The 24,911-nt window shown below is 51.5% G+C and overlaps 1 protein-coding gene across 1 annotated transcript in view; it reads left to right on the top strand.

Annotated features, from left to right (window-relative positions):
• Positions 1 to 24,911, top strand: part of ARHGEF10L (Rho guanine nucleotide exchange factor 10 like) — a 117,917-nt gene that overhangs the window by 56,532 nt on the left and 36,474 nt on the right. The window contains exons 21-24 of the mRNA XM_007459255.1: positions 7,383 to 7,504; positions 13,429 to 13,515; positions 14,591 to 14,817; positions 16,447 to 16,601. Of these exons, the coding sequence (XP_007459317.1) occupies positions 7,383 to 7,504; positions 13,429 to 13,515; positions 14,591 to 14,817; positions 16,447 to 16,601 (591 nt within the window). The remainder of the gene's footprint in view (positions 1 to 7,382; positions 7,505 to 13,428; positions 13,516 to 14,590; positions 14,818 to 16,446; positions 16,602 to 24,911) is intronic.

Genomic DNA, 24,911 nt, shown 5'->3' with positions numbered 1-24,911 from the left:
GAACAATGACAAAAGCAGAAAGGTCGCTGTTCTCAAGGAACTTACAGTTTATGAGGGGCAGGGAGAGATTTGCATGAGGAACAAATCAATAGGGAGGGGTCGGTGCTGTGAGGGGGTAGAGCTGGATGCGTGACTGACACCGAGCCTGGGGGCCGGGACTGCTGTCAAGGAGGGCCTCTGAGGAGGTGACGTCTGAAGCTGTGCAGAGGTCTGGGTAAAGCGATCCAGGCTTTGGAACAGCAAGTGCAAAGGTCCTGAGGTAGCCAGAGTTGGTGAATGGTGGGGTGTTGGGGGAGACAGGTGGAAGTGGGGAGCAGGTTTTCCAGAAGGCCAGGGTGAGGTGCATGGAACTCTTTCTTGACGCGTGGGGGCTGTGGGTTGCAGAGCTGAGAGAACCGGACAACGGCGTGAACTGATTTCTGTTTAAGTGGATCATTCTGGCTGCTACTGGGAGAGAGGCATGTGGAAACTGGGGAGGGAAACGGGGAAGAGGTTGTGGCTTTGGAGGAGCCAGCATCAGAGCCTTCTGCTCAGCCAGCCCCTTCTTGGATCTGGTGTTGACATCGCACAGGCCTCCGCTGGATGTTTCTGGGCGACCAGGGGGCCTGCGGAGGGTGGAGGAAGGGTTTTAGGTAGAGGCTGCTCCGGCCCTAGCAGAGGGCTTTGGAGATTCCAGCCGAGGAAAGGTTAAGGTGGCCTGCCTGCTGGGCCTCGGGCCACCCGCTCTGCTCTCTCCCCTTCCTGTGGAGCAGTGTGTCTAGGGCAAGCTCCTGAGCCCTGTTTGTACACCCGCTAAAGGCAGGTGCATCTCCCGTTTGAAGCCCAGATGCTTTGCCGAGTGGGACTTGGCGCTGGTGGGAGAGAAGCTGACAGATGTGAGCATCTCTGTTCTTGACGGCCTGTGAAGACGCTCGGCTGCCTTATCTCCACATGGTTTCACTGCAGCAAAAGTTTTAATGGAAAGAGAGTCATTTGAAATCTTATTTGAATGCCTGGGTTCCCCTGGGGCTTGAATAATCTGTTTCTTCTATTCTGCCAGTTTTTTTTATCTTCAGTGCCTGGTGCCGAGGAAAACAATATAAGTCCGTTAGAAATAGGCCCGTTAGAAATAGAACCGTTAAAAACATTTATTCACAAAGGATGTTATTCTTCTAATTTTTTTTTTTTTTCTGCGTCTTTCTCTCTCCCTGACTCCAGCGTGCTGAGATCATAATCCACTAAAGATTGGGAAAGAGAGGGCTGGAGTTGGGGGTGCCTGGGATCCGAGATGGCAGGGGCAGTTCTGTCCCTTGGAAGGGCAGGCGTCCTGGGGAATCTGGGGACCCAGTTTACATCCCAGTGTGGCCGCTGCTGTGCTGTGCGGCCTGAGAAAGGCAGGCTTCCTCAGTAACTTGGCCTAGAGTTCCACGGGCCTTTTTTCCCTGTTGCATTTCGGGATCTTAGCACCGCGTGAAATGGAGCCAGACAGCGTGGGTTCAGTTCCCGGTTCTGCCACTTGCCAGCCCCGTGATCTTGGGCAAAACGATTTCACCTCTGCATGCCTTGGATTCTCCATCAGAAAATGGGGATATTCATAGGGTATCATGTGAGCATATGGGGAGATGGTGCCTGGAAGGTGCCTGGCAGACCGGAGAAGCTCCTAGGAAAGGGGTGTCTGCATCTCACAGTGGGGAAGTGACTGGCCTGGGGTCACATGACATTTAGTCACGTGCCAGGATGCCCTCCCCCTCTCTCTGCCAATTAGCCTCTATTCATTAAGGCTCCAGAAAAGAGATGCAGATAGGAGGCTCCAGGGGTGGGGGTGGGGAAAGGGGAGATTGGGGCTTCCAGCTCTCCCTTCCCATGTCCCCCCCAACACTTACAGCTCTAAGTGCTGCATCCCTGGCCCAGGGAACCCGGCAGCCTCTCCCCCCATGGCCCTCCTGGTTCCCACCCCTGGAGGACCTGGGCTGGGCAGGCCCCAGGCTAATCCCACGCTCCCAGGGACAGGTCCTCGCTGGGCTTGGCCCGGCGGGCTCTCCCCACTGCCTGTGACTTGGTTAGTTTTCCAGCCTTCATTCCTCACAGTAACACTGACGCACCATCTTATGACGGATCTGGTTACGAGTCCTGAGCGCGGCCCAGGCTGCGTGCCGAGCGTGTTCCAACCCTCATCTCTCATCTCCATTAGCTCTCAACCGTCCCAGAGCCAGGGACCTGCCCAAGCCCTTGGCCGGAAGTGGTAGGTCTGCCCTCCAGCAGGGGGACTGAGGGTACTGGCCCAGTAGCCCGACTTGGGTTTTACCCCAGCTGGCTGATCATGGCCACTGCCTGGCCTCCCTGGACCCCAGCGTCTCTCCCTGCAGGATAAGATGCATGCTGAGGTCCCAGCAGCCCTGATGTCTGTGGCCATGGCCAGTAGCATCTCCGTGGTGCTGGGGAATGTGAGAGGGGCCTTGGATTTAAGAAGGAAGAGAAGGGCAGTCCAAACTGTCTGCTGGGGCAGCAGTGACAGGAAGGGCATGGTGCTGGGACTCAGGAGGAGTTTGGGAGGCAGGTGGGGCTGGAGAAGCAGGGCAGGGCCAGCGCAGGTGGTGGGCTCAGCCCAGTGGCGGTGGGTGGTCTGACCTCAGGCATAGTAATCAGCAGCTTTTCAGCCATGAAGACAGTGGTCATAATGGGTATTATTTCTTGAGTGCCTGGTGTACACTAGGTGTTAAATACAGTCTTTCCAGTGCTCACAACAACTCCAAATGGTTGGAATTATTTCCCCCATTTTCCAGACGAGGCCACAGGCTAGGAGAGGTTAAGTGTCCCGCTCTGTACCCACCAGGGCCCTTCTGGCAGAGTCGGCTTCCTGCGGCCGGCGGGTGGTCCTGACGGCTCAGGGGGTGGGGGGGAGCGAGCGGGTACGTGGGCTCCGGCCCTGGAGCTGCTCCCACTGCCCCCTGGAGTGCTCTCAAGTTCGGTGGGCGCTGGCAGACAGAGCTGGAGGCTAAATAAGCCCCCACTTAACGTCAGTTGGAAATCGCAGCTTTACCCTTGGTGCCTGTTCTTAATGTCACTTATCCCAAGCGGGCTTTCAATTTCCAGTGGTAACAGCCTTCTAATGTGGTCTCAGCTGCTCCGGTTTTGTGACGGGAACAATGGCAGTGGCAGATGGGGAACAACAACTCCAGTTTCTTTTAATGTTCCCAGTCGCAGGCAGGGAAGGCACCATCTGAAACCAGAAGGTCAGATCATTAAAGGAACGTATAGTGATAAATTGCCAGGACTTGATGGGCTGTGGGTGCGTGGCGGGAAGAGAGGGATGAGCTCGGGGCGACGTGGTGACGGGTGGGCACGGGGGCTTATGTCCACCCGCTGAGCTCCAGGCGAGCAGGTGGGCTTGACTGCTCTCTCGGGCTCCTGGCCCTGGGGAGGCAAGGGTCTGCGTGACTGTAAGCTCCTTGAGAGCAGGGCCAGATTCTCCAATCTCGATCATCTTTGTTCACTGCCCGGAGCCTTGTCCAAGAGGCAGCACGGTGGCTGTGATGTGAGCTCCTGCCAAGGGGAAGTGCTGTCCCCCAGGGCGGGCGGGCTTGTCTCGGTTGTCACGGCCCGGCCGCAGGCGCTGTGCAAGGTGCCCCAGAGGTTAGTTGCTTGGCTCCTGGACCCTGTCTTTGACTCCCTGATCTCCGTTTCCCCAGTGTAGATGGGGATGGGAGCTCCGACTTGCCCTGGTGGCTGTGGGATGACGTGCGGGACAGAGCTTTGTAAACTGTGAAGTGAGGCGCTCACAGCCGTTCTGTTTCGGTGATGCCCATCCTGTGCCATCGTTGTCCTTTCCTTGATGGCCTCTTCTCCTCGGTGGCGGGAACCAGGTTTCATGCGACTCTGTCTCCAGGGCTCAGTGGGGCAGAGGGCCTGACCCCGGGGATGCCTCTGGCCTGTTTAGGGAGTGAGCTCCCTGTCCAGCGCCTCCACTGCTTGAGGGGCTGGGGCAGGCACCGAAGCCTCTGTCGGAGCCAGCTGTTCACATAATAATTTCTGACATTTGCGGATGTCTTTATCTTCTCAAAGAGCCTCCGCACCTGCCCCCGCATTCCGGCTCCTCTCTGCTGTGACCTACACGCAGACCTAAATGGCATTTTTAGAGCCCCTTTATTGCGGTGTGATTGACATACAAAGAGCCATCCATATTTCAAGCATACAACTTGATGGCTTTGGAGGTAAGCATACCCCTGTGAACTCCATCGCCACAGTCTACGCCATAAACAAACCCACCCTCTGAAAAGTTCCCTCCTGCCCTCTTCCTTATTATTGTTATTTTTGTGTGTGTGTGATAAGCCCGCTTAACATAAGATCTATCCTCTTAGCCAATCTTTAAGCTCGTCATACAGAATTGTTAGCTATAGGCTGTACAGATGATCTCTAGGATTCACTCACCTTGTAAAAGCAAAGCTTCGTACCCTTGGATTGGTTCCTCCTGTTTCCCCCCCACGTTGACCATATTTCTGCAGTGTTGCTCTGTGCTGGCCGGGGGTTGGGGGTGGTGACTGCTCTTGGTGGCCATCATTCCGATCTGACAAATCTGGAAAATGAGGCTCCAGGAAGAGACTGTGTTCATGCCACACAAGGGTGTTGATGGTCTGCTGTGTGTCCAGCGCCATGTGAGGGGTTTGGAGGGTACAGAAGGAGACGGTGTGGAAGGTTTCAGCTGTCATGGAAGATGGGCGTTGTAGGGGAGCCTCTGGGCACAAAAGCACGATGAAACACTCATATGTGCACACGCATGCACGCACATATACACGTGCACTCGCGCACACGTGCGCGCACACGCACACACGGAGGAAAAAAGAGACAAGCCAGTAAAAGAGCTGGAAATTGTGGTCAGGGCCATTACACACACCAATAGGGGCTGAGACAGAAAGTGATGGAGCTGGGGGATGGCGTGATGGTCAGTTAAGGCCTTTCCGAGAAGGTGGAGGCGTAACCTAAGCCTCGCAGAGGAGCAGAGCCAGCCCTGGAGAGAGCTGAGTGCAGCCTTCCAGGCAGAGGGAGCTTTCCGGGCTCGTCCCGTTTAAGTTGCTGAGGAAAGCGTAGCATGGTGGAGCCTGCAGCCGAGGGGTGAGGCTGAGAGGGAAGGAGGGTCCTTGCAGCTCTTGTGGAAGAGTTTGGATTTTATTCCAACTGGTCGGGGACTCAGTAGGCATTTTTAAGCAGGGGAACAACGACGTCCAGAGGAAGTTTAGCAGGATGGCTCTGGCTGCTGTGGGGAGGACCAACTGTAGGGGGCAGTAGTGAGCACAGAAAGACTGGTCAGGAGGTCCCCATGTGGCGGCGGGGCACCCTTGGGCTGAGCTGACCCTCCCTCCTTGTAGCTGAGTAGATGTGTGTGGTGGTGGGGGGAAGGCTGCTGTTGGAGCCTTTGGTTGGTGACCTCTCCTCCCATCTCCAAAGCTCTAGGCACCCCTCATCTTGATGTCATTGCGTTAAGTGGCCTCTCTCACCTGGGGTGGCCTGTCCAGTGCCTCTGGCTCTTCGGGGCAGAGCACCTCCTCATTGTCTAGTGTCACCACGTCCAGGGTCATTCATGCCCAGGGGTGTCACTGGAGGTCTGATTGCTGGAAGATTGCCTGGTTTAGTGCAAAGAACTCAGCCTGTCAGTCAGACAGACCTAGGTCCGCATGTGGGCTCTGCCGCCTAGCCGCGCACGTGACTTGGTCAACTTACTTAATTGTCAGTCTCATCATCTGTAAGGTGAAAATTGTTATTCTGACTGTGCTTGGTTATTGTGAAAACTAGCCAGGGAGCATATGTAAAGCATTCAGAGTGTGCCTGATGCCTGGACACATACTGGGCGTGTCTGAGCTGTGCCCTGCCCCTGCCGTCATGGGATCCCTGGAGGGCAGCCATCAGATGGAGTATAAAGAATATGGGCTCCTTAGCAGGGAGAATTCCTCAGGAGAGATGGCGGTTTACTCACTTGCTCACTCATTCATTCTTTCAACCCCTGTTCGCTGAGCACTTACTATGTGTGGGCAGCGTGCTGGGTGCCAGAGAGATAGTGGTGGACAACACAACCCAGGTCCCTGCTGCTTTGAACTTACATTCTAGAGACACATAGAGACAGACCATAAGCAAGGAAACAGAAAACATGAGTTTTGATTGTGAAAGCTGTATGGGAAATAAGACAGGGTGTTTAGTGTGGTTTCTGAGAGAAGGGGGCCGTTGTAGCCAGGGTGGTCAGGGAGGACTTCTTGGAGGTGGTGGCGTGTGAGGGAGCCCAGACCCATGTGAAGGAGACTCCACAGAGAATGTGGTTGAGCAGATGCTCTTGGGCGCAGCAGTCTCCAGGTGAGCGTCCAGGGTCCAGGCTTGGCTTGGGCCTGAGCAGCATGTGCACTTCCTTTTTTTTTTTTTTTTTTTTTTTAAATTTTTAAATGTATTTATTTTTGGCTGCATTGGGTCTGTTGCTGCGTGCAGGCTTTCTCTAGTTGCGGCGAGCGGGGGCTACTCTTCGTTGTGGTGCGCGGGCTTCTCGTTGCGGTGGCTTCGCCTGTTGCAGAACATGGGCTCTAGGCGTGCGGGTTTCAGTAGTTGTGGCTTGTGGGCTCTGGAGCGCAGGCTCAGTAGTTGTGGTGCACGGGCTTAGTAGCTCCATGGCATGTGGGATCTTCCCGGACCAGGGCTCAAACCCGTGTCCCCTGCATTGGCAGGCGGATTCTTAACCACTGCGCCACCAGGAAAGCCCAGCATGTGCACTTCTAACAGGCTGCCAGGGGCTTCGATGCCAGCTCGACTGGGGGACCTGGAGGCAGGTGACCTCCTAGGTTTCAGGGTAGGTCTTAAAGGGAGCAGGAGAGAGAGTCTTCCGCTTGACCATCGTCATCACAGGTATAAAAGTGTCATGGCTGCGCTGTCACAATCCAAAATCCTCTTGTCCGCCTACTTGTTTTTGGCCGCCTCCCACCTCTAGAAGGTAAGGTCAAGGTAGCAGGGGCCTGGACTGTGCCCAGTGTCTTAATGCCTTTTGAAACTCTGTCACATGTGCTATCTCACTGGATCCTCGCAGCAACTGCACGATGAAGGCATTTTCATCGTCCCTGTTTCATAGGTGAAGAAATCGAGGCTCAGGGAGTTGGGCGGATTTGCACAAGGTTGCTCAGTGAGAAGGTGGACAAGCTGGGACTGAAGCCTTAGGTTTCCCGACTCCCAGCCTGGGACCCATGGCTGTGACCGTGGAGTGAGGCTGGATTTCATCTCACTGGGCAGGCGTGGGGCTGGGGGAGCGGCTGGCTGGGTCCGTGGGGCACGCGGGCCAGGCCTCTGGGGCCCGCGGCGGCTTCCTGGGCTTTCAGGAAGTCCACTCGGTCCTCGCTGTCTGACCAGCTCCTCCCACCTCCTTCCTCTTGCCGCAGGGGAGGAGAACCAGCCGGGCTGGCTGTGTCCGGACGAGGACAAGAGGGGCAACGCCCCGTTCTGGCGCCCAGTCCTGGCCTGCTGCACCCCTGCCTTCTCTTCCCGGGGCCTCAGCCCGCAGGTGAGTGGCGCACATCTTGCTGAGCCCACCACGAACGTGGCTCCTGGGACAACCAGGGTTTCCAGGTGGTGCCCACAGCAGGGGGAGGCCTGGCTTCCAGCTTCAGCTTCTAGACCTCGTGCTGACGGAGTTGATCGAGCCTTTTTGTTGTTCTCAGAGTCAGCTTCCCCCCTCCCTCCCCCCCCCAAAAAAGGGGGCAGATGCCCTCTGTGGGTCATTGAACAGAAAATTCCATCATTTTGAGCTAACAAATAGCAATGATCTCATCGGTTGATGGCGTGACTCCAGCTTAGAAGATAGACTGTAATAGGCCCACCTGGCTGTGCCAGACGTTGTGGGTTTCATCCTTTAAGATGCTGCCGTGGGGCAGTCAGCTTTGGCTCCACAGCCATCATGCCTCTTGGTGCTTTGCTGTCACTGTCTTGTTTTAATATTTATAAGAACCCCATGAATAGATGTTTCTGGATCTGTTTCACAGGTAAGCAAGCTAAGGCTCAGACAGGTGACGTGATTTTTCTAAAGAAAACACCACCGCTAAGGATGAGTGAGTTGTAGGAATTGGAACCTTGCTGACTCCAGCGCCCCAGGTTGTAACCACAAGGATGTTCACTTCCAATGTCATCTGTCCCCGATGTCCCGGCTGAGCTCACCCCTCCACCTGGAGTAGTTACTGCCCATCCCCCTCCCAAGGAGATGAGGTCATCTGAGCTCCAGGGAGGGGACCTAGGCCCAGGTGAATCCCCAAGAGACAAACCAGGCTGTAGATAGGGGCTCTAAACAGCTAAAATACCCTTGAGATGCCAATTCATTCATTCATCCGTTCTGCATATAATTTTTGAGGACCTACTGTGTGCCAGGCTCTGTGCCAGACACTGGGAATATGGTGGTGACCAAAACATACAAGGTTCCTGCCTACATGTAACTTTCAATCTAGAGGAGAGACAGGTAATACCCCCCGGCCCCGGCAAACAAAAGCAAATAGGGAAGAGTGCTGTGTGTTAAAAGAAAATAAATCTGATATGATAGATACAGAGGTGGAGCCACGTAGTTAGCGGGTCAGAGAGGGCCTCTCAGAGGAGGTGGCATTTAAAGTGAGCCCCGAATGGAGATGAGGATCCAGCCCCTTGAGGCCCCAGGGGGAGAATATTTCAAATATTGACAAGACGAGACAGACTGACACAGAAGCCCATGAGAGGAGTAGCTGGGGCAGTTGGCATGGCTGCAGCTCGGTGAGCTGGGAGGGGAGGCCCAATGGTGGGTGAGCTGGGCCACACCGGACTCGCAGGCTGGGTCAGGTTTGGATTTCATTCTTGGCAACGAAAAGCCAAGCATGGCTCCAAGCAGGGGACTGGCACGATCTGGTTTATATTTTGGAAGGATCATCTGATCCTTCTGGCTTTTGTGTGGGAGTGAACCGTGGACACGGAGGGAGCAGGGCTGGAGACCAAGAGCCCGGAGCAGAGCTTGGCCCTGGGGTCCTGCTGAGATGGGGTGGGACTTGGTGCAGGTGGAGGCCGGGGTGGGCTAGCGCGAGACGAGTGAGGCACTCATGGTCAAAATAAGTGATATTTTCACACAATACTTAAAAAAAAATCAGACCGGCAAACTGGCCTTGGTTTGCCTGCTTTTTTGGTAAATAAAGAGCTAGCATTAGGGTGAGGCAGGGTCAGGTCCTGTCTTTATTTAAACTCTTAGTAATTATTCACTATGGATTTTTTTTTTTTTTTTTGCATTTTTATTGTAAACAAATCGTGTTAAAATATTTTCTTGATTGTGTTAAAATATATCTCTGAGTGTTTGGGCCCCGCTGAAGATGTGCCCCTGGGATGAGTGCCCCGCTCTCCTCACCCTGGTCCCGGCCCTGGTGGGGAAACATTGGAGCAGCGCTCTTGGGTAGGAATGGCTGAACTGGTGAGAGATTAGACGGGGGCTGAGGCTGAGGGAGAGGACGGATGAGCTGAGTATTTGGCTGTGCTCCCGAAAGCTGGTGTCAGCGGCGTGGGCTGCTGTTTCCTGTTCCACAGCCTGATTTAGGGATTCAGTGAGAGAGGCTGGGTCAGGTTCCCAGCACTGAGCTTGACTGGTAGCGGGTGCTCAGTAGACGTAATAACAACAACAAAAATAACAGCAACAGCGATATGACTTAAAGTCCTTTAGTCTTGACAAATTGGGGTCAGGCCCTTCCCAGAGGCATCTGTGCCAGGCTCCGTTCTGGGCATTTCCCAGCGATGAACTCTGATCCTCAGAGGAAGGGCTGCTACTTCTTGCGGCTGAGAGAAGGGATTCAGGAGTGATAACTTGCCCGCTGGGCAAGGAGGGTTTTCTTGACCCCTGCCCGATCCTGTTCCTTCCCGCCGCTCCCTGGGGCTTGGCTGGCATGTGCCCCAGCGCGATCCCCCCACCAAACAGTCCTGGCCTTTGTAGGGCTTCAGTCCTTATTTATTGATAACGGGAGGCTCTTACCTCCTGGGGGCTGCCTGTGGGCCTCGGGGTGGGGATGGTTCAGGTCGCCCCTGCCTGCGGCTCTCCTGGCCCTAGTGCATCCCATGGAGAAGGACTTCTGGGGTGGGGAATGGATTGTCCCATCTCCCCCCGGGGCCTTGGGCCTCTGGGGAATACAGGACGCGGGCCCGTGCCCTGACAGGCCACACGGGGTGGTGGGGTCACAGACGGGCTGCTGCCTCCGGGGCCTCCCTGCAAGAAATGCCCACCTGAGCGGGCAGCCATCTGCCTCCTCTCCCTGGGGGAACTTGGGCCTCAGAATCTCCTCATGTGAAGCTCATGGGGCTGGGGCCGTGTAGGCTGGAAGCATCCTCAGCCCCCTCCCGGCCTGCTGCCTGACCTCTCCTGAGGAACACCACCCTCCGCCTCGCCCCTGAGTGATCCAAGGGAGCTGTGAGGGAATCCCCGCGAGTGATGGGCCCGTGGAGCTCCCGAGGGACTTATCAGAGCCTGCATGTCCCCGTTTGCTGGGCCCCAAGACACTGTGCCCTCTGCTTGCACCTGCCTCCCACCCCGGACCAGACACATGTGCCCGTCGGCTCCGTGCCGGCAGCAGGTGGATTAGGGCCTTGAGCACCCGGGCCTTGTCCAACTACCGCGAACAGATGTGAGCGTGTGGGTCCCTGCCTACGCCTCTCCCCAGGCCCAGTCCTGGGGGCCCAGGACTTGGGCTCCGCGGCTGGCCCAACGAGAGCTGCAGCCGAGGCTGTTCTCCCGGAAAGGCTTGTTATTCCAGCCCCTCTCCCAGCGTAGATGAGCTCAGACCTTTTGTACTGCCAGCCAGATGGGGGTGTGTGCTGGGTTCTTTCCCTCAAGGGAGCAGGGATGCTGGGGCTGAAGGAAAGGGCATCTCTCCTCTCAGTGTGGAGGATGGCTGGTCCCCATGCTGGGCTGCACCATGGCCTTCAGACTCATCAGGGAATTGCTTGGGGGAGGGAAAGAAAGGGAGCAGGGATGCTGGGGCTGAAGGAAAGGGCATCTCTCCTCTCAGTGTGGAGGATGGCTGGTCCCCATGCTGGGCTGCACCATGGCCCTCAGACTCGTCAGGGAATTGCTTGGGGGGGGGAAAGAGCCCCCACGGGAGCCACCCTGCCCTGGGTCTGAATCCCAGCTCTGCACGTCCCAGCTGTGTCTTCAGTGCGTAAACTGGGGTGGCCGTGGTGCCTCCCTGATTGGGTCATAGTGAGGGTTAAATGATACGATTCTTGTCAAATGCTTATTGTCTGCTGTGTGCCCTGCCTTCGCAGTTCAAGAATTGGAAGCAAATATTTGAGGACATCTTGGTCCCCAGGAAGGAAAAGTCACTGGTGTCTGTTTTGGGGGGTTGGTGATAGCCTGACTGTCAGGTGTTGGGAGGTTCTTCTTGAACCTGGGCTCCATCCGAGGTGTAAGCCTCTCCCTGGCGGGCAAGGTGGGTGGGAAGGGGAGGGCTCAGTGCAAACCCCTTCTCCCTTGGGCTGAGGTCCAGTTAGAGGCCTGGCTGGGGACAGGGCCTTGGGGAGGGGGTGGGTGCCCACTCTGGGGAGCTTTAACACGCAAGCATCTTGGGGGCCTGGGGGCTGCATCCCAGAGCTGCAGAGGGTCTTGTCGGCAGGCTTGCCTAGGCCTCAGTACACTAGCTAAGTGTGCTCTGTCCTGGCTGTCACCCTCCATCCGCCAGAATTGCTGTTCGTGGGTCCCTGTCTCCTAACTGTGCGTCCGAGTGGCTCATATGGAATAGCCCCTCCCCCATAGTGTTGTTCTGCTGACAGCGTGTTACTGCTTATTGAGTGCTCACGCATCCCACAGGAAGTCCTCGTAAGCAGTGGCCGCTGCCGGGCTTCATGTCCACCATCTCTGGTCCCCAAGGCCATCCTGACAGGATGTCAAGGTCCCCATGACCATGAAGAACGGGTTTGTGGGGTCACCCAGCTGGTAGCGGCCGAGCTGGGACTGGAGCCCGCTGGCTGCATCCAAAGCTGGCCTCCTTTCTACAGCCTGTGCTCTCCTCTGCTCTTTATGGGGCACCTTGATTTTGGGGAGTCGGCTTCCTGGCATGGACAGGACTTCTGGGTCCAGGGCCTTGCCCCTCCAAGGAGCCGTTTGAGTTTTTCCCATCGTCTTGGACCCAGGCTCTGTTGACGGGGCTGACATCAGGCCCGCTGGAGTTGCCATGGAAACGTCTGAGCCAGGGCTGCGGTTGCCCCCTCCCCGTCTGAGAGGACAGGAGCAGCAGCCTGGCAGAAAGGGCCAGGCACCCAGCTGGATGTGGCCCCCCAAGAAGCAAAGTGATGGGGAACAGGGGCCTGAGGGTGCCCAGGAGGAGGCCTGGCATAAGTTGTACCCCAGAGTGCCAAGGTCTCCAGCCTGGCAGTCTGGCCTCTGGGTAGAGTTCAACCAGAAAGAGCACCGGGCTGGGATTCGAAACTGAATTCCAGCCCCGACTCTGCCATTAACTTGCTGTGTGACCTTGAACCAGTCACATCCCCCCACCCACCAAACTTCAAGTTTGCCAACTCCTAAATAAGGGGGCTGGATGCGGTGACCTCTTTGGGTCCCCTCACCCATGGCCATTAGAGACTTTATTAGAATATTCTAGCAGGGCTGGGATTGGCCGGGCCCTCAGGACCAGCAGAGGGCAGCAGCTGCCTGTCAAAAGGTCCAGCGGTGCTGCATTGCTCCTGGGGGCACCTTGGAGCTCTCCCACCTCAGCCTCCTTCTCCTTCAGTCTGGCTGGAGTTTCCAGCAAGGCCCATGAAAGGGCCAGGCCATCTCACATTGCTGTCCTGGCCAATGTGGACAGGGAGAGGCAGACGGGCAGATCTAGCTCAGGAAACAGGCCCCAGAGAGCCACCAGAGGCCTGGGGTTTGGGGCAGCAGATGCACAAGGAACAAGCGGCTGGTGGTTCTCAGTGACAACCCATTACAGACGGAGCCCCCCAGCCCGCGGCCCCAGCCCTCCGGTCCTGGAGGGGTCGTCTGCAGAGGGGCTCTGTTGACCTGAGGATCCCCCTCCATTGTGCTTCCCTGGGGGATGCACTTACCGTCCCCGTGGCCTCGGGCAATTGTGTGTCTTCCATGGACCTCATTTTCCCCGTTTGTAAAATATGGAGGGTGGGCATTAGTGGTTTTCAACAAATCTTATCTGGAAGTTGCCTGGTTTGAAAATCCCTCTGCTGGCCCAGAGTTTCATTCAGGCCCCTTTTGGCCAGAAGGTTCTCTAGGAGAGCGATGGTCAAGTGCGAGTGCATGGGAGCTGCCTGGAGAGTAGCCTGCCCACTTTCTGGCGTCACTCTCAGGGGCCTCACTCGGGGCCTGAAGGGGACCCAGGAATCTGCAGGTTTAACAGCCCCTCGGGTGGTTCAGAGCAAGGTCTTGCTGTCAAATGTCAGCATCTCAGTCACCTCGACACTTAACCCTGTGTGTGCCGTCTGTCTCTGCAGCTTGGGGCCCTGATCCACAGCCCTGTCAGCTGTCCCCTGCTGGGCTTCTCGGCTGTCAGCACCTCTCTTCCACAGGGCTACCTCTGGGTGAGTAACCCCCAGGCCCAGCCAGGGATTCCGGCCTCAGGGCATGAGCAGGGAGGGTGGCCCCCCGGGGTGGGTGCTGGAGGAAGCTGCCTGCCCGTGGCCCCCATTTTCTGCACCTTCATCCAGCAAGGTCTTCCTGGGAACTTCTGTGCCAGGCTCTTTGCAAAGAGTTGGCAGGTGTGACCTCACCAGGGACAACAGAAAATCAAGGGACAAATAAGCTCACTTATTTGTGAGCTTGGAAGTGGCCTTGGTGCCATGACGGAAATGAGCGGGAAGCTGTGTGGAGTATCTGGATGGCGGGGTCTTCACTCCAGGAGTCAGGGGGCAGGGCCGCCCATCTCTCACGGATATCCCAGCCCACCTTTCTGCCCCTGGGGTTCCTGGCAGAGCCTCCCTCGATTCAAATAGGTGTTCCCCACCCCGCATGCTCCTGGTGTGCAGATGGTGGCCTCCCATAGATTCCCTGAGGTTCCAGCCTCACCACCCCTCTGGTCATCCTCTAATTCCTCTTGCTTATTCCTGTCTCCAGGTACTTAAGCAGGGAAACTCTGGCTCACCCTTCAGAGTTCAGTCCAAATGTCCCTTCTGAGGGTGATTTGTTCTTCACTGTTTCCTCAGCGTCTAGCACATGATGCATGCATGCATGCATGCATGCATCCATCCATCCATTATCCTTCCATCCATCCATCCATCCATCCACTCAGGAAGTATATGATGAGTGCCTGCCATGTGCTAGACACAGAGGTAGAACAGTGAACAGGACAGAGAAGGACATTTTAAAGCACGGAGTGTATGCTCACTATTTGTTGGTTGAAATTCACCCTGGAGATAAGGAAATAGGAAGCTGACCGGGTATCCTTTGGGCCCTGAATCTAACTTGTTGCCATGGCAGCTGGGACCGAGCGACCTTCAGTGACAGCAGGATATGTGTGGGCAGGAGGGGGACGTTTCTCTTGATACCTAACCCCAGTGGCAAGTACAAGTTCTGGACGGGTCCCTGGGAGGCAGGGGCCGAGCTCGGCCTCTGCTCGCAGGGTTCTCACCTGATGGCCTCTCTGGGTCTCTGCCCCAGGTCGGGGGCGGGCAGGACGGCGCAGGGGGCCAGGTGGAGATCTTCTCCCTGAACCGGCCCGCGCCCCGCACGGTCAAGTCCTTCCCGCTGGCGGCCCCTGTGCTCTGCATGGAGTACATTCCGGAGCCGGAGGAGGGGGAGAGCAGAGACGGAGACAAGAAGTGCTTGGCTGCTGACGCCTCGGCTGGAGTGCACCCCACCGTCTGCCTCGGGCTCCAGGATGGCAGGTTAGGGGCCTGGGCAGGAGGGGATGGGAACAGCCTGGGGCAGGGCTGGGCATGTGCATCGTAGGCTGTCCGTGTAGCTTTGGCTTGTCACCCACCAACATTCTCCACCCCTGGTTGAGAGCAGAAAGGGGGAACCAGGGGTGCCCCGTGTCAGGAGCTGCTCCCACTTTAACCAGGACCCTTCAGTGGCTGCTTCGTGCAAGCTGGCTCCCTTCCAGGTAGTGTGGTACCGAGGGCAACGCTGACTTCAGTGTCAGCCAGAGCTGGGTTTGGATCTGCTGTTTCCTCATGCCATTTAACCGCTCTGAGCCTCAGTTTCTTGTCTGTAAAGTGGGCGTTAGCATCCTTCCATGCAGGGCCGCTGTGAGAGTCCACTAGGACATGGGACATGTGAAGCCTTCAGGTCCCATCCACCCAGCTGTGGCCTCAGTTAGCTTTGCAGGGCAGGTAGGCGTCCTGGGTGTTCCCGGGTTATGAGACCTGCTGGCAGAGGGGGCTCCCCCAGTAAGACCCTCCCGGAGCTGGTGAGTCAGCAATACTTGCAGCAAGGGGCACTCCCGCCAGAGTTCAGCCTGCTGGAGGGTCCAGCCGTGTGGATGGAGGATGAATATTCATCCCACTTAAATGGAAGGTGAAGATGGTGATGAACAAGACCCTGAGATGGGCTACACCCCCACGTCCTCTTCATAGCTCCAAGCTTTTCACGCCTGTCCTAGAGTCGGGGGAAGCTGGGAGAGAGGATGTTTCCTGAGCACCTACTGTGTGCTGCTCCCTGGGCCAGGGGCTGTGAGCCTCACAGTAGCCCCACTATGAAGTGTTTCCCACACAAGCAGCTGGGGGAGGAGCTAAAAGCTAACATACGTAGAAACAACTTGGAGACACCAGAGGCTCTGTGATGTCCTGGGTCCACGGAACCCAGGGGTCTGGTGAACACTCTTTGCTTTTAATGAGATCAAATTCAAACAACATAAAATTCACCACTCTAACCATTTTAAATCGTATAATTCAGTGGCTTTCAGTACATTCATGATGGGCAAAAATCACCACTACATAGTTCTAGAACATTCTCACCACCCCCAAAAGAAACCCTGTATCAGCCCCCATTCCCTGCCCCAATCCCTGGGAACCGCTAGTCCACTTCCCATTGCTCTGTGTTTGTCTCTTCTGCACATTTCAGGCAAACGGAGTCACACAGTGTGTGTGGCCTTTTGTGCCTGGCTTCTCTCGCTCCCCATAACATTTTCAAGGTTCACCCACATAGCACATGTTGGTGCTTCGTTCCTTTCTGTGGCCGTGAGGTAGGCATCACGGCCCCGTTTTTCGGAGAGGACTGAGGCTCAGCGGTCCAGGTCAGTCAGCTGGATGGGCCACGTCTGGATTCACCCTCGGGTCTGTGTGACCCTGAAAACTGTTCTCTTAGCCCCTCTATTGTGCTGCATCCAGAGCCCCCTGTTTTCCACGGGCACCATCCTCTAAAGGCCACCCGTGGAAAAGTCTGAGCATTGGCCTGTTCACACAGCAGGGAGGCTGGCTGAGCTTGGTTGGGGCGGGGCGGAGCCTCTCACCAGGAGGGCACGTGGGGAGTGGGCACGTGGGGGGCTAAGTGAGTCACTCGACCTCTCGCCACAGCATCCTGGTTTACAGCAGCGTGGACACGGGCACCCAGTGCCTGGCGACCTGCAGGAGCCCAGGCCTGCAGCCCGTGCTCTGCCTGCGACACAGCCCCTTCCACCTGTTTGCCGGCCTGCAGGATGGGACCCTCGCCGCGTACCCCGGGACCAGCGGTAAGGATTGGGGGCTGGGGGCGATGGGGGCAGCCCTGGGCCCTGACTGAGAGCCACATCCTGTACCAGAGCATCTATGGGAGGCAGACCAAGGAGGCAGCTCAAAAAAGAATCGGGGAAGCGAAGTGCTGGGGAGATTGGAGATCCCTGATCCCCACAGGAATGGGGTGCTCACTACCATACAGGCAGCTCAGCCCATTGGCGGGAAACTCTGCTGGATGAGAGCAGGGTCTCTGGGCTCAGATAGATCTGGCTTCATGTCCACGCTCTGCCCTGATGACAGATGTGTCCATGGGCGAGCAGCTTCTCCTCTGTGCCTCAGTCTCCTCATCTGTAAAATGGGAATAATGGTAACACCCACAGCTCATGGGTACCTGTGGGGTAAAAGATTCAGTGAAGGCAAAGCATAGGACCTGGCACAGCGAGTGCCCAGTGGGGTGAGGCATTTCAATCTCCATTATTTTATTAAGTCATCGATGGCACAGATAATAACGTCTGGAGAGCAAGGCTGACAGCGTTTGAGCTGCCGTATGCCAGGATGGGGTGAAGTGCTTATGCAGGCGCATTTTCTTAAGTCTCGCCACGACCCTTGAGAACTGCCTCGCCTTTATGGATGCTGATGCGGAGACTCAGGGAGGGACACGAGTGCTGTGGTCCCCTGTCCCCTTGTGACTCGTTCAGCTCCCAGTCCAATGACAAGGGCTGGGCAGAGCAGAGAGCTGCCCCCAGCACCTCCAGAGATAGCTGATGTGCCTCAGCCTCAGCCTCCCTCCCCCTCCCATGTGCCTCTAATTGCTGCGTCATCACAGCCTGTTTCAGGATTATAAACGGATATTTGTACTGAGCTTTTTTTTTTTTTTTTTTTTTTTTTTTTTTGCCACTTGGCACTGTGTTGGTATTTTAAATTAGCTTTCAATAAGGCATTTATAGTTTTTAATTACAGGGAGTAGAGGGAGGGGGAAAAAATCCCTCTCACCGTCAGACAGACTGTACGTGTGAATGTCAATATGGGCTCAGATTTTCAGAGATTTAGATCAGGGGTTCTCAGGGGACTTTTACCCTCTGGCTCCCACGGGAGGCTGGGAGCCCTGCCCTGCCCGCGCTGACTTCTCAGCCGCCAGTTCGGCTGCCTCCAGCCCTTTCCGTCTTGGTTCCTGACTCATCAGTTTGGGCATCCGGGTTGGGAGGAGGCGAGGGGGTATATCGGTTTGCTGCGGCTGCCATGACAAAGTACCACAAACTGAGTGGTTTATACAGTGTAATTTATTGTCTCACATTCTGGAGGCTGGAAGTTCAAGATCAAGGTGTCGGCAGGGCCGTGCTCCCTCAGAATGCGCTGGGGAAGGATCTGTTCCAGGCCTCTCTCCCAGCTTTGGGTAGTTCCTTGGCTTGTGGCACCATAACCCCCATCTTCATGTGGTGTTCTCTTTGGGTGAGGCTGTGTCCAAATAGCCCTTTGGAATAAGAACCCCAGTCATATTGGATTAGGGGCTCACCCTCATCCAATATGACCTCATCTTTTTTTTTTTCTTTTTTTAACATCTTTATTGGGGTATAATTGCTTTACAATGGTGTGTTAGTTTCTGCTTTATAACAGAGTGAGTCAGTTATACATATACATATGTTCCCATATCTCTTCCCTCTTTGTCTCCCTCCCTCCCACCCTCCCTATCCCACCCCTCCAGACAGCCACAAAGAACCAAGCCGGTTTCCCTGTGCCATGCGGCTGCTTCCCACTGGCTATCTACCTTACGTTTGTTAGTATATATATGTCCATGTCTCTCTCTCGCCCTAACACACCTCACCCTTCCCCCTCCCCATATCCTCAAGTCTGTTCTCCAGTAGGTCTCTGTCTTTATTCCTGTTTTACCCCTAGGTTCTTCATAACATTTTTTTTTCTTAAATTCCATATATATGTGTTAGCATACGGTATTTGTCCTTCTCTTTCTGACTTACTTCACTCTGTATGACAGACTCTAGATCTATCCACCTCATTACAAATAGCTCAATTTCGTTTCTTTTTATGGCTGAGTAATATTCCATTGTATATATGTGCCACATCTTCTTTATCCATTCATCCGACGACGGGCACTTAGGTTGTTTCCATCTCCGGGCTATTGTAAATAGAGCTGCAATGAACATTTTGGTACATGACTCTTTCTGAATTCTGGTTTCCTCAGGGTATATACCTAGTAGTGGGATTGCTGGGTCATATGGTAGTTCTATTTGTAGTTTTTTAAGGAACCTCCATACTGTTCTCCATAGTGGCTGAACCAATTCACATTCCCACCAGCAGTGCAAGAGTGTTCCCTTTTCTCCACACCCTCTCCAGCATTTATTGTTTCTAGATTTTTTGATGATGGCCATTCTGACTGGTGTGAGATGATATCTCATTGTAGTTTTGATTTGCATTTCTCTAATGATTAATGATGTTGAGCATTCTTTCATGTGTTTGTTGGCAGTCTGTATATCTTCTTTGGAGAAATGTCTATTTAGGTCTTCTGCCCATTTTTGGATTGGGTTGTTTATTTTTTTGTTATTGAGCTGCATGAGCTGCCTGTAAATTTTAGAGATTAATCCTTTGTCAGTTGATTCATTTGCAAATATTTTCTCCCATTCTGAGGGCTGTCTTTTGGTCTTGTTTATGGTTTCCTTTGCTGTGCAAAAGCTTTGAAGTTTCATTAGGTCCCATTTGTTTATTTTTGTTTTTATCTCCATTACTCTAGGAGATGGGTCAAGAAGGATCTTGCTGTGATTTATGTCATAGAGTGTTCTGCCTATGTTTTCCTCTAAGAGTTTGATAGTTTCTGGCCTTACATTTAGGTCTTTAATCCATTTTGAGCTTATTTTTGTGTATGGTGTTAGGGAGTGATCTAATCTCATACTTTTACATGTACCTATCCAATTTTCCCAGCACCACTTATTGAAGAGGCTGTCCTTTCTCCACTGTATATTCCTGCCACCTTTATCAAAGATAAGGTGACCATATGTGCATGGGTTTATCTCTGGGCTTTCTATCCTATTCCATTGATCTATCTTTCTGTTTTTGTGCCAGTACCATACTGTCTTGATTACTGTAGCTTTGTAGTATAGTCTGAAGTCAGGCAGCCTGATTCCTCCAGCTCCATTTTTTGTTCTCAAGATTGCTTTGGCTATTCGGGGTCTTTTGTGTTTCCATACAAATTGTGAAATTTTTTGTTCTAGTTCTGTGAAAAATGCCAGTGGTAGTTTGATAGGGATTGCATTGAATCTATAGATTGCTTTGGGAAGTAGAGTCATTTTCACAATGTTGATTCTTCCAATCCAAGAACATGGTATATCTCTCCATCTGTTTGTATCATCTTTAATTTCTTTCATCAGTGTCTTATAATTTTCTGCATACAGGTCTTTTGTCTCCTTAGGTAGGTTTATTCCTAGATATTTTATTCTTTTTGTTGCAATGGTAAATGGGAGTGTTTTCTTGATTTCACTTTCAGATTTTTCATCATTAGTATATAGGAATGCCAGAGATTTCTGTGCATTAATTTTGTATCCTGCTACTTTACCAAATTCATTGATTAGCTCTAGTAGTTTTCTGGTAGCATCTTTAGGATTCTCTATGTATAGTATCATGTCATCTGCAAACAGTGACAGCTTTACTTCTTCTTTTCCGATTTGGATTCCTTTTATTTCCTTTTCTTCTCTGATTGCTGTGGCTAAAACTTCCAAAACTATGTTGAATAAGAGTGGTGAGAGTGGGCAACCTTGTCTTGTTCCTGACCTTAGTGGAAATGCTTTCAGTTTTTCGCCATTGAGGATGATGTTGGCTGTGGGCTTGTCATATACGGCCTTTATTATATTGAGGAAAGTTCCCTCTACACCTACTTTCTGCAGGGTTTTTATCATAAATGGGTGTTGAATTTTGTCAAAAGCTTTCTCTGCATCTATTGAGATGATCATATGGTTTTTCTCCTTCAATTTGTTAATATGGTTAATCACATTGATAGATTTGCGTATATTGAAGAATCCTTGCATTCCTGGAATAAACCCCACTTGATCATGGTGTATGATCCTTTTAATGTGCTGTTGGATTCTGTTTGCTAGTATTTTGTTGAGGATTTTTGCATCTATGTTCATCAGTGATATTGGCCTGTAGTTTTCTTTCTTTGTGACATCCTTGTCTGGTTTTGGTATCAAGGTGATGGTGGCCTCGTAGAATGAGTTTGGGAGTGTTCCTCCCTCTGCTATATTTTGGAAGAGTTTGAGAAGAATAGGTGTTAGCTCTTCTCTAAATGTTTGATAGAATTCGCCTGTGAAGCCATCTGGTCCTGGGCTTTTGTTTGTTGGAAGATTTTTAATCACAGTTTCAATTTCAGTGTTTGTGATTGGTCTGTTCATATTTTCTATTTCTTCCTGATTCAGTCTTGGCAGTTTGTGCATTTCTAAGAATTTGTCCATTTCTTCCAGATTGTCCATTTTATTGGCATAGAGTTGCTTGTAGTAATCCCTCATGATTTTTTGTATTTCTGCAGTGTCAGTTGTTACTTCTCCTTTTTCATTTCTGATTCTATTGATTTGAGTCTTCTCCCTTATTTTCTTGATGAGTCTGGCTAATGGTTTATCAATTTTGTTAATCTTCTCAAAGAACCAGCTTTTAGTTTTATTGATCTTTGCTATTGTTTCCTTCATTTCTTTTTCATTTATTTCTGATCTGATTTTTATGATTTCTTTCCTTCTGCTAACTCTGGGGTTTTTTTGTTCTTCTTTCTCTAATTGCTTGAGGTGCAAGGTTAGGTTGTTTATTCGAGATGTTTCCTGCTTCTTAAGGTGGGCTTGTATTGCTATAAACTTCCCTCTTAGAACTGCTTTTGCTGCATCCCATAGGTTTTGGGTCGTTGTATCTCCATTGTCATTTGTTTCTAGGTATTTTTTAATTTCCTCTTTGATTTCTTCAGTGATCACTTCGTTACTAAGTAGTGTATTGTTTAGCCTCCATGTGTTTGTATTTTTTACTGCTCTTTTCCTATAATTGATATCTAATCTCATGGCGTTGTGGTCGGAAAAGATACTTGATATAATTTCAATTTTCTTAAATTTACCAAGGCTTGATTTGTGACCCAAGATATGATCTATCCTGGAGAATGTTCCATGAGCACTTGAGAAAAATGTGTATTCTGTTGTTTTTGGATGGAGTGTCCTATAAATATCAATTAAGTCCATCCTGTTTAATGTATCATTTAAAGCTTGTGTTTCCTTATTTATTTTCATTTTGGATGATCTGTCCATTGGTGAAAGTGGGGTGTTGAAGTCCCCTACTATGAATGTGTTACTGTCGATTTCCCCTTTTATGGCTGCTAGTTTTTGCCTTATGTATTGAGGTGCTCCTATGTTGGGTGCATAAATATTTACAATTGTTATATCTTCTTCTTGGATCGATCCCTTAATCATTATGTAGTGTCCTTCTTTGTCTCTTCTGATAGTCCTTATTTTAAAGTCTATTTTGTCTGATATGAGAATTGCTACTCCAGCTTTCTTTTGGTTTCCATTTGCATGGAATATCTTTTTCCATCCCCTTACTTTCAGTCTGTATGTGTCTCTAGGTCTGAAGTGGGTCTCTTGTAGACAGCATATATATGGGTCTTGTTTTTGTATCCATTCAGCCAATCTGTGTCTTTTGGTGGGAGCATTTAGTCCATTTACATTTAAGGTAATTATCGATATGTATGTTCCTATTCCCATTTTCTAAATTGTTTTGGGTTCGTTATTATAGGACTTTTCCTTCTCTTGTGTTTTTGTCTAGAGAAGTTCCTTTAGCATTTGTTGTAAAGCTGGTTTGGTGGTGCTGAACTCTCTCAGCTTTTGCTTGTCTGTAAAGGTTTTAATTTCTCCATCAAATCTGAATGAGATCCTTGCTGGGTAGAGTAATCTTGGTTGCAGGTTTTTCTCCTTCATCACTTTCAGTATGTCCTGCCACTCCCTTCTGGCTTGTAGAGTTTCTGCTGAGAGATCAGCTGTTAACCTTATGGGGATTCCCTTGTGTGTTATTTGTTGTTTTTCCCTTGCTGCTTTTAATATGCTTTCTTTGTATTTAGTTTTTGACAGTTTGATTAATATGTGTCTTGGCGTATTTCTCCTTGAATTTATCCTGTATGGGACTCTCTGTGCTTCCTGGACTTGATTAACGATTTCCTTTCCCATATTAGGGAAGTTTTCAACTATAATCTCTTCAAATATTTTCTCAGTCCCTTTCTTTTTCTCTTCTTCTTCTGGAACCCCTATAATTCGAATGTTGGTGCGTTTAATGTTGTCCCAGAGGTCTCTGAGACTGTCCTCAGTTCTTTTCATTCTTTTTTCTTTATTCTGCTCTGCAGTAGTTATTTCCACTATTTTATCTTCCAGGTCACTTATCCGTTCTTCTGCCTCATTTATTCTGCTATTGATCCCATCTAGAGTATTTTTCATTTCATTTATTGTGTTGTTCATCATTGTCTGTTTCATCTTTATTTCTTCTAGGTCCTTGTTAACTGCTTCTTGCATTTTGTCCATTCTATTTCCAAGATTTTGGATCATCTTTACTATCATTATTCTGAACTCTTTTTCAGGTAGACTGCCTATTTCCTCTTCATTTGTTAGGTCTGGTGGGTTTTTATCCTGCTCCTTCATCTGCTGTGTGTTTTTCTGTCTTCTCATTTTGCTTATCTTACTGTGATTGGGTTCACCTTTTTGCAGGCTGCAAGTTCGTAGCTCCCGTTGTTTTTGATGTCTGTCTCCAGTGGCTAAGGTTGGTTCAGTGCGTTGTGTAGGCTTCCTGGTGGAGGGGACTAGTGGCTGTGTTGTGGTGTATGAGGCTAGATCTTGTCTCTCTAGTGGGCAGGTCCACGTCTGGTGGTGTGTTTTGGGGTGTCTGTGGACTTATTATGATTTTAGGCAGCCTCTCTGCTAGTGGGTGGGGTTGTGTTCCTGTTTTGCTATATGGTTGGCATAGGTTGTCCAGCACTGTAGCTTGCTGGTCGTTGAGCGAAGCTGGGTGCTGGTGTTGAGATGGAGATCTCTGGGAGATTTTCGCCGTTTGATATTATGTGGGGCTGGGAGGTCTCTTCTTGACGAGTGTTCTGAAGTTGGCTCTCCCACCTCAGAGGCAGAGTCCTGACTCCTGGCTGGAGCAGCAAGAGCCTTTCATCCACTCGGCTCAGAATAAAAGGGAGAGAAAGTAGAGAGAATTAGTATAAGTAGGAGGAAATAGGAAAGAAAGAAAGAAAGAAAGAAAGAGAGGAGGGAAGGAAGGAAGGAGGGAAGGAAGAAAGAAAGAAAGAAGAAAAGAAAGGAAGAAGGCAAGAAGGAAAGAAAGGAGGGAGGGAGGGAGGAGGGAAGGAAGGAAGGAATGAGGGAAGGAAGGAAAAAATACAGAAAGAAAGAAGATACAGTAAAATAAAATAAAGTATAATAAAGTTATTGAATTAAAAAAATAATTATTTAGAGGAAAAAAAAAAGGGAAGGATAGAACCTTAGGACAAATGGTGGAAGCAAAGTTATAGAGACAAAATCTTACATAGAAGCATACACATATACCCTCACAAAAAGAGGTAAAGTGGAAAAAATCATAAAACTTGCTCTCCAAGTCCACCTCCTCAATTTGGGACGATTCGTTGTCTCAAAAAGGGAAGGAAGGAAGGAAAGATAGAAAGAAGGTAAAGTATAACAGAGTTCTTTAAATTAAAATTAATTATTAAGAAAAAAATTAAAAAAAAAAATGGTCGGATAGAACGCTGGGACAAATGGTGGAAGCAAACCTATACAGACAAGATCTCACACAGAAGCATACACATACACATTCACAAAAAGAGGAAAAGGGGAAAAAATCATAGATCTTGCTCTAGAAGTCCGCCTCCTCAATTTGGGATGATTCGCTGTCTATTCATGTATTCCACAGAGGCAGGGTACATCAAATTGATTGTGTAGCTTTAATCCGCTGTTTCTGAGGCTGCTGGGAGAGATTTCCCTTTTTCTTCTTTGTTCTCACAGCTCACAGGGGCTCAGCTTTCGACTTGGCCCTGCCTCTGCGTGTAGGTCGCTGGAGGGCGTCTGCTTTTTGCTCAGACAGGACGGCGTTAAAGGAGCCGCTGACTCGGGGGCTCTGGCGCTCTCAGGCCGGGGGCAGGGAGGGGCACGGAGTGCGGAGCGGTCCTGCGGCGGCAGAAGTCGGCGTGACGTTGCCCCAGCCTGAGGCCCGCCGTGTGTTCTCCCTGAGAAATTGTCCCTGGATCCCGGGAACCTGGCAGTGGCGGGCTGCACAGGCTCCCCGGAAGAGGGGTGGGGGCAGTGACCTGTGCT

The sequence above is a fragment of the Lipotes vexillifer genome, unplaced genomic scaffold (genome assembly GCF_000442215.2).
Source record: "Lipotes vexillifer unplaced genomic scaffold, Lipotes_vexillifer_v1.1 scaffold496, whole genome shotgun sequence".
In the NCBI taxonomy this organism is placed as follows: Eukaryota; Metazoa; Chordata; class Mammalia; order Artiodactyla; family Lipotidae; genus Lipotes; species Lipotes vexillifer.
This window is presented reverse-complemented; position numbering and strand designations above follow the sequence as displayed.